Genomic DNA, 10,168 nt, shown 5'->3' on the forward strand with positions numbered 1-10,168 from the left:
ATTTTGCTGAATATCATCCACATTTAAAGACCCAACAACACAAAAGTTAGGTAACTCTGATGATGTGAGCCTTTAACTTGTGATTTGTATAGTACTATGTAAAATCAAATCCACATCTGTTAACCTTTATACCCCCTAAATTGGATCATGGTTAGACAACTAAAATTCCACTAGATAAACCTATCTACACAATGGAAGTTAAATTTTATAGTCAAATTAAAAACAAAGCTGTGTGTTCCACAACAGAATTTGGCCACAAACATTCACATTGTGTTATAGAGGACATTCTCATTTTAATAAATACACCATCAAGTTTTCAATAGTATTTTCAAATATAAGATCCAGAATGACTACCAAAACATGCTGAGAGGAGCATGTCAAGAAATTACCCTCCCTTCTCCCCAGAAACACATTGAGGCATTCTGAAAATAAGCCAGAAGTGAAAGAGGCCTATCACTTTTGGTTTTAAGTATGTAAAAATTATGGGGAAAGGAATATTAAATGAAATGACTAAATAACTTGCAAAAACCAATTTTACCCAGAACACATCTCCCTGTTCTATTGACAAAACTGTCAAATCTTTTTCTTTTCTTTTCTTTTTTTTTTGCAATTATAAAAACTGTTACACAAACTAAGACCAAAAAAAAAAATGCTCACAGGTACACTTTTTCTACTTTCCTTTCAGAGAACATCTTTGAGATTATAAGACTTCCTCTGGTTAAAATAAAATCTCTTATCCCTTGCTGCACACCACCCCCCCCTCAAAAAAAATGAATCAATCCTGAATTCCAAAAAGCAACAGTCATTCAATCAATTATTTAAATACCAATTATATCATATAGACCATGAGCAAACTATATGAACATCATGGAAAACTATATGAAAGAAGCAGATGCTACTTGCCACCTACTTCATTTCCAGTTTTTTAAAGCATGTATCTCACTGACTAAAGTGGAAACAGATCAACACTCCAAAATCAGGCTATCTGAGGCTGGAAGTTAGATCTCAAAGACAAATCTATCCTAAGCTTTTACTTTAAAACATTTAATAAAGCTCACATTTACAAAGAATTTTATTGGCAAATCAAGGGCCTTATTAAAATATTTATCAAAACAAATTTCTGTATTACATAGCTAAGAGTAAATATTTTCTTGGCTTTAAAAAGTATATTTAATTGCATATACATTTTGCTTTGGGAGGGATAGTAAAAACGTAATTCTGCAAGAAATTAGAAAAGACTAGAAACAAAAGTGAAAGTGACTAGTCTTTCAAAAAATCAAGTGCAAAGATAAATAGTGCAAACAATGAAAAATAGAAATTTTATAGGCAACTTTACGTAGTCTCTCTCACTTATGCACTTTTACATACTGACAACTTTATAAACCCTAACAACTATGCAGCATGGAAATGGGCTATCATTTATTTCCACTAACTAGACTCAAGAAAGCCTTTCAAAGACTTGTCTCACAGTTATTTAAATCACTGGTTCTTGACACAGGTTTGGGAATTCACTTCTTTTTAAGCCAATTCCTAAAGGAGGGGCTACTTAAGAAGGCTCTGCACTGACTTAAACAAGTTATAGTGTGTTCTGTATTATAGTTTAAAATATGACACACAATAAAATGTGAAAATTATACTAAGTGATAACTATAAAATAAGTAATATAAAAATAATTCTATTGTTAATGAGGCTGAAATGTGTAAAAAAGGAAAACTACCTTCCAAGTACAAAATCAGAACCTCTCTTTTTGGACTATTTTTAAAGAGATTTTTATCATGAATGTACAGAGATCTGATTAAAATGGAACTTGAAAGTATGGTCAAACTCAATGGGAATAATTCATACTATATTTTCCAACAAAGAGTTAATCCAAATATATCTTTAAAACACTCCTGGGACTATGGGGACAGAATATTAAATGGTCATCTCTATAAAAAAAAAAAGAACCTCCAAGATACACTAAATTATATAATCAACATCTGCCACCAACAAACTCTTGGGAAGTTTACAATTTTAAAGAGAAAAAGTGGAAAAACAAACAGAAACATAGTTTATAGGATGTCATCTAATTTCAGAAATATAGTAATGTGAAGGCATCAGAAAGTCTACAATATTAAACGGTTGCCAAAACTATAAATGTGAAAGAAACAGACAAGATATCAAAAACTGAAACTTAGTGCTTTTACCTGGTATTTCTAAGAAATTAATGTGGATCAAAGTTGAGTTTATGTAGTAGGAAGGCTCTTTGGATACAGATATAAAGGTAAACTACATTGTGATAAGAGCCCAAGAAAATATAACCAGTAAAGATAAATATTACTGATAGTTTAAAAATGGTAACTGTGGAAAAGTTGGAAACTTTTATATCTTTTTTCAGAAAGTAAGTCCTTAGCACCAACTTGCCATTACTAGAAAAGCTGCCATTCCAATTATGCTATTTAAAATTTGTCCCACAAAAGCAAACATCTTATACATAGAAACAGATTTATGTAATGCACCACCACCACCATCACCATCACCATCACCATCACCATCACCATCACCATCACCATCATCATCATCATCATCATCATCACAACTAGCTACTGACCAGTTTTCTCTCAACCAACAAGGACCTATTTTCTCTAGCATTACTGAAACTTTCTTAGTAAAGAGCAACTTAATTGTTCTTAGCAAACAGCTCTCATACAGACTTCATCTAAGCATCTTTTCCTAATCCAATAAAAATTCCTCCAAATTTACATCCAAACCATTCCCTTTTATGTACTTCTCATACTTCCAGTCACAAACATTTAAACAGCTTTCCCCTTCCTGCTATCAAACTTCCAAACCAATGTCTCAGTTCCTAGAAACTTAAGAGACACATACATCTTACTCTCTTCAATTAAAAAAAAAATTTAACACTAATTTAGATGCTCTTAAAATTGTCAACTTAAATCTTAAGGGGAAAACAGCAGAAAAAAACTGCCCAATTACCTCATAATATAGAAATCTCTGTGGATCATCAGTTAGCTATGTTCTAAGCAGGAGTCGGCAATTTCTTCTTTCTGAAGAAGGTAAACTTGAATGCCACTGGCAGGCCTATGACAAGAAGAATAAAGAAGAAAAACAAAAAACAAGGAAAAAAGACGCTACGATAAACAAGATGTCAGATATATAAAAGACATGGTAGCTTAAAGCCCCAACACAACTAATTGCACTGGAAATTGCCAATCACTGCAGCTAAATAAGAGTTTGGCCCAACTTTAATATAGATTTAATAAATCATTATCTGATGGTCATCACAATTTGAGCTAGCAAAGGTGACCAGAGCCACCTGTGCCATAACTTCAACTACCACTTCACAACAAACATCTTTTCTTATGTCTTCCTAGAAGCCTTCTGGTTAATACATCTTAGATCAAAATAAAATAGGAAACAATTTTATTTTACATAGACAGTGACCACGTTTCTACCTATCAATAAGACAATGTACCACAAAAGCAAAGGATATCAAGAAAAAGAAAGCAAACAATACCAACTGTAATATGGATATGAAATAAAAAAGAATGTGTATCTACAAAATCCTTGTTTAAAAAATGCTTGTACTAAGTGACCTTCACCATACTTAACTTTCTTCCATCCAAGTACTAACCAGGCCCGACCCTGCTTAGCTTCCGAGATCAGACGAGATCGGGCACATTCAGGGTGGTATGGCCGTAAACAACTTCTTAAAGAAAAAAACTGCCTATATCATTTAACATCACAATCTGGTAGTCAGCTTGGTAGATGAAAGATGACAAAGTCTTGGCTTGAAACCTATCATATTTCCACATTTCATGTGGTTGTTCTTGCATCTTGCAATTCTACCTGACTCAGGCTAATGCTAGTCTAGATCATCTTCACTTAGCCTATATTAATGAAATTTTCATTAAAAAAATGCCAAATGGCCTAGGTCTTAAATTTGGCTTTTGCTTTAGGAACAAATAATTTCATAAATATTAAAATCAGCTTTTCTTAAAAGTCTACAAAGATAATTCTATGGTAATTAATACTGCTGGGTGAAAACAGTAATTTTAATAGCAATAATCATTTTCATTTGATAGTGTTTTTCACTACAAGTAGCCTAAATCTGATTAATAAACTATGAAGAAAATAGAAATATAATGTATGATTTAAACTGATAAAATTTGACACAATTTTGCACAAACAACTTTGGTAAATTTATTTACTTAAGAAATTCTGAAAAATTCTCTCTCCTATTTATTGCACTCACGGCAAAGTATATATACCTCCAAACTATTATGACATTCCAAGTTAGGGATAATCAAGTTATAACTATAAATGTTAGCATCATCACCATTTCACATTTAAGTTGCTAAAGATGCCCTTGTTTTAGCATTCTTTTACATAAAAAGCAAGATCTCACTCTGATATTCAAAAGACTTGGAAAAGAAAGTTGTCAGACTTAGTATCTCATTTTATGGGGAAGAAAATCTTATAAGCAGGTTCATATGTTTAAAACAAATTGTGCAAATATGAAAGCTACCACAGCAATAATTCATAAAGCCCCATTTTAAAATCACCTGGAAATGTGTGTATAACACAATATAAAAAAATGTGTAGGAACACTGTAGAGATGGTGAGCCATGTATGGGAAATAAAACTAATAATGCTCATGATGGGGTCACCATCTGGTAGATAAATGCCATAAAAGACAAATGTGTTAGTCTGGAAAGTTTCACAATGCCAAAACACAAAATGTTAAAGCACAGAAACAAAAATGAATGAGATAATCTCTCCAAACATTAAGTTCCATAAGAAACCAGGAAGATACCAGTTGACATGGCATCTTTTTAAAATGTACAGTATTAATTCTTAATTGACTAATAATATAAAGTGCTTAGGCCATCCTACCCCTCCCAGATTCTAGCAACAGATTTATCCTTCCCCTCCCTTCCACCCAAATTTAGTTCCATTTTCCTGCAGAAAAAGTACAACATCTCTATGTTAATAAGAAATGAAAACAGTGAGTACAACTGATATAGATCCATTGACTTTTATTACAAATTACTTGATCACTTGGCTTCAAAAAGTTTAAAATCAATATCCTATTTTCTGTATGCCAGTACAAAGCAAACTGTTTTACAAATTAAACACCTAAAAATTTGACAAAAATATTAAAATTTGATGAAAAACAATTATAAAAATCCTTAATCTCTCTCTTCAAAAAGGAGGCAGTCTTCCAAGTCTTATTATACAATATTAATAATATTCACCATTTTTAGAATAGGTAGCTAAATTATATTTTTCTGTCAGCATAAAAAACTCTTAAACTAATAGATTTTATTTGTATATGCTCCAGTTAAGTTCGTGAATGCCATTTGATTGCACTATAATCAACTATCTTTAATTGAACTCTAATTTACACATATTTAATAATTTGCATAGTTTGAAAGGGGTAAAGGTTATTCTAAGACTAATTATCATAGGCTTTTACAGTGCTATTTTTCAAGGCAATAAGTATTTGCTCTCAAATGAAATTATCTGTCTTTTAGGCAGGGTTTAAAATACTAGCAGCTTTCTCCATTACCTGAAAAAATCAAACTGGAATAGGTATCCATCTGTGGATATGAAGGCCTAAAAAACATATTGATATACTTTCCATTTTGAGTCAAATTTCAACACCTGCACAGGACAACTAGAATGTCAGACTTAAGGTTTTTTCAATTTCCCTATTGATTTTGGTTTCTACTTTCCATGGCTTTTGAGAAGCTGGAAAACAGTTTGTCTTTCCTAACTATAGCATTCTGTTTTTCCATTTGGCAAATATGCATTTATCTCCAATCTGTATTTAGTAGAGGAAAAGCCGATATGGCTTTTCTTATGAACTTCCTTTGTTGTCAAAGGCAAGTATAATGATTTGTACAGTTCTGGTTAGTTAACTTTAGCTCCCTCTGTGGCTGGATGACTGCTTCTTCTAACATCAGCATGATAAATAGGAGGTACAAAAAAAAAGTAGCTTAAAAAAGATTTGGTGATTTAAAATGAAAAAAAAAAAAAAAAACCTCACAATGAACAACACCAAACACACACACACACACACACACACACACACACACACGCACACAATTCACGCATTTCAAATCTGGTGGCTGATCTCTGGATTAAATTACTTGACAGTGTCTCTCATTTTAAAGAATGTCAATATTGAAATGCATTTCAAGTTTTCTTTTACTTAGGCAATAACGTAGTTTAACCAAGCTCTTGGACCTTAATTATAAAACAGAATAGATCAATAAAAATAAGGCATACTTTTCAGGAATTAAGTTTTGTTTGCTTGTTTTGGCACATTTGATCATACTGTCTTGATAAATAACACATATGGTCAAATATACCATTTTTTTTCCAGCACAAAGGGCTTACCAACTATTAAACTAAAAACAAGGAAAAACTCCAACATAAAACACTGAGATATAGAACCTTGGTAAAGTACCGAGCACCTAGGACGGGGTAGTTAGGGGAAAGATGAAATAGGAGGGTAGAGAAAGGAAGATTGGGGAGGTAAGAGAGATGCTTAAAAAAAAAAAAAAGAGCATCTTTACAGTCATTTAGTCTTTTCTATGATCACTTCTTAAGTCTTAAAAGATCTGCATGTGGATTTCTTTTTAAATCCACTGACCATAAATCAGACAATGGTTTCAAAATCCTAGTAAGATTGTGTTCAACTGTTATAATGTAAAGATAATTGCACAATATATGTGCTTCTTGATCCGGTAGGATTCCAAGCAGAATCTGAAGTCCATAAGTTAAGGAAGGCTTCACTTTAGGTAACTCTGACCCTAAAGAAAACCTCATGAAAGAACTCACATCTCAAAGAAAGGACACTTTGCCTAAGTTTGCTGTGTTTTTGTTGACTTGCACTACTTATTGCTGGCTACTATGAAACACTGATCTAGGAGTACTCCAACAACCTGTAGTACAAGGCTTTACTTTAAAAAGTTATAGTAAACAAGAGACAAAATCAAAGCAATTCTCTTTCCTAATTAGTAACAGCACAGAGAATGCAATCTTTTCCATATCACAGTTAAAGTACAGTGAACAAAACAGCTCAACAAACCTTAAGACAAAAAAGTGCAGGTTATTAATGTTCACATGCAGTTGATAAGCATTCCAAATGTCACATTATGCACTGTTAAAGCTCAACTTTACTATATGGAAATAAGAAAAATGCACCTTGGGGAAGGGGAAAAGCAATTTAATCATTTCCAGTGATTTTGTAAGTAAAGAAATTCCTAACTACTGTACGGTCACCTCATATTTAACATTGTATGAATATTAAAAGCAAACAATTTAATGGGAAAATGCACAGTACAATGAAAATAGCTTGTTGTTCAACACATACAGTAGATCTCAAAAACAAAGACAACACACTTAACCAGGGAGCTTAAAAATATCAAATCAAAACCCAAAGAACCAGCAGAAAAAAAAAATCCTTCAAAAAGACAACTGTTTCACCTTCCTAGGCCAATGCTTTACAATAAAAGAAGCACTATAAACTTTCTTACTCCTACAGGTGGAGTCTTCTACATACAGCAGTTAGATCTATATGGCTGGATTTGCCAAGAAACAATTCCATCCCCAGAGCTCTCTGTCAGACAAGACCCAAGATCCTTTTCTTTCTTTTTCTTTTTTTTTCTTTTTTTACCAAAATACTTTCTACAGAATTCCAAACCAAAATGTACTATTTAAGGCATCTTTTTTATAACATTTTCTCTTCACTCAAAGATGATAGTCATGCAGCAGTTTAATGATAAAAATATATTAATATTTTACTATACAGCAGCAAGAAGTTAGTTGTCAATTAAAAGCACACAAACATCTTTAAATGAAAATCTGTAAAAGACTATCGTTACAAACAATTTCAGTATGGAGGACACCAGCTTGGTAAAGTGCTCTCCTCAGCTTTGCATTTTCATACCCTACGCTTTGAATATATGAGTTATAGAACATACTTTTGATAGAAGGCTTATACATTTGGGGAACACAAATACACTTAGCATATAATGTAGCCAGTAATAACTAGCACCACAGCTACATGGAAATCCTTTACATACACCAACTTGGCTCTCACTTTTAAAACAAAACTCAGAATCCATGGCTCAGTAGGATAACTATAATTGTGTTGCTCTGCTTTTTAACAGGTCTACATAAGTTAACAGCACTGGAAAAAAAAAAAAAAAAGGATAGCTTTAGACCTTTTACAAGTTTAGCAGACAGTGCTAGTGACCACAAATAGACTCACTACCTGATGTCCAAGTACAGGTTCACTGGAAATTGCTGCACGTTAGTTAAGTTTTTAAAATCTTTCTACATATAATAAAAAAAATATATTATGAACAATACAAGTACATCTCATATACACAATAATAACAAAACACCTACTCAAAGCAAACAGATGCATAAAAATATTATGGGAGATTTCCTTTTTCTTTCTTTCTCCTTTTCTTTTTTCTATTTGAATAACTTTGGTTCCAACCATAAAAATCACAACTTAGCAAATTTCATTTAAATGCCTTTTTTAATAATTTCTTCATGTTCACAGAAGTTTCACTGACCATTTTTTAAGGTCCAGATGCAATGCATATTGTATAAAAGAGAGCACTTATTGTTTACCTTGCATGAATTAAACCTACGTACCTTTAACTCTACAAACTTCTGCATAACATTTAGACAAAGCTCAGACACACAGCATGCCTAGCCCTCATATATATATACACATCTCTAATCACAGGTATATAGGGTGTCAAATATACTATAATAGCCTCCATGTAAGGTTTGAAATTTGGTAACAAAATGAGAAAAACTAAAAATATTATTTTACGTGTTCTAAAATATCTCTTTTTTGTGCTAAAGTCAAATGTTAGCTCAACATGAAAAGGACTTTTATATAATTCAGCAATATTATAATCTTGACCATTTTGCAAACACTTTTAATAATAGCTTAAACGTGTACAAAAGTTCTTGGTTAATTAGGGAAATAAACACTCAGTTCTTTATATTTTTAATCAAGTAGGAAACAGTTCATATAATGTTATTACTTTTTGTATTTTTTTTGTTTTTTGTTTTTAGCAGCTGCTTACTGTTTCATATGGTGGATAAAGTGGACAACATCCAGCGCTGGGTGGCAAGTCACGAAGAGAAACTGTCAGTTGGTGGAGGTTCTGTGGGTGGTGCGCCCTTGGAGTTAAGTTATTTTTTTAAACTTTTTATTCTTTCTTTCCTTACAGTATATTTTCTCTATGTCTGGCTGTGTGTGTGTATGCATGTGTGTGTGTGTGTGTGTGTGTGTGTGTGTGTGAGTGTGTTTTCATTCAGTTTGATCAATCTTCTTCCCCTTCTTCCTCACCCTGCAGTAGCAGAGTGGCAGCAGCAGTCTCCTCTTGCTGCTGCTGCTGCTGCTGGTGCAGCTGCTCACAGGCAGCCCGCTTCTCCCTCTGCTTCTCTTGAATCTTCTTCATTTCCTCCGAGTACTTGCAGAAGGTGTGCCCAAACTTGGCCCACACCTTGTAGGGCACGGTGATGGAGTTGCGGTAGGTGGGCTTCACCTCACTCACTCGCATAAACACGCCGTACTTGTTGGAGCCCACATCGAAGAAGAAGCGCTTGTTGTCCACAGTCAAAGAGGTGCCCTCGGGCAGCTCGGCCGGCTCCTCCTCCACTCCATAGTCGTCGATGAGCTTGGCCAGAGCGTCGCGGAACTCAATGAGCCCCTGCGCGGGCAGCGCAATGGTCTGGCCCTGCGTGGAACCCAGGCCCGGCCCCCGGTTGACCGTCTGGCGGATGCGCAGGAAGCGGCCGCGCTGGTTTTCCTTGAGATCCATGTAGTACTTGCGGTTCTCACGCACCAGGAACTCACTCTTAAGCGCCCGGCGCGGCTCGTCCTGCGCCTGGGCCAGGTCCGGCGGCTGGCTGGGGCCCAGCTGTGCGTAGTGCTCTATGAAGTCGCCCAGGTAGTCGCGGAACTCCACGGCCACTGACATGGAGAGAGTGAGGCGGCTCTTGTTGCCACCCGCGCCCACCTCTGCGATCTTCAGGAAGCGGCCCTTGGCGTTCTGCTTCACGTCCAGGTAGAAGCGCTTGTTCTGGATGTCCACTCGTTTGGAGGCCAGCTCCTGCGTCTCGTGCT

General features: G+C 34.7%; 1 protein-coding gene and 1 long non-coding RNA gene across 2 annotated transcripts in view; both read right to left on the reverse strand.

Moving 5' to 3' along the window:
- Nucleotides 1–10,168, reverse strand: part of LOC111813163 — a 60,603-nt gene that overhangs the window by 44,038 nt on the left and 6,397 nt on the right. The window lies entirely within an intron of this gene.
- The window catches only part of Pura (purine rich element binding protein A), an 8,657-nt gene continuing 7,030 nt past the window's right edge, over nt 8,542–10,168 (reverse strand). The window contains 1 exon segment of the mRNA XM_023703311.1: nt 8,542–10,168. This exon segment is cut by the window's right edge and continues 88 nt beyond it. Coding sequence (XP_023559079.1) covers nt 9,363–10,168 — 806 coding nt within the window. The 3' untranslated portion in view covers nt 8,542–9,362.

This window comes from Octodon degus, unplaced genomic scaffold (assembly GCF_000260255.1).
Source record: "Octodon degus isolate 3935 unplaced genomic scaffold, OctDeg1.0 scaffold00169, whole genome shotgun sequence".
In the NCBI taxonomy this organism is placed as follows: Eukaryota; Metazoa; Chordata; class Mammalia; order Rodentia; family Octodontidae; genus Octodon; species Octodon degus.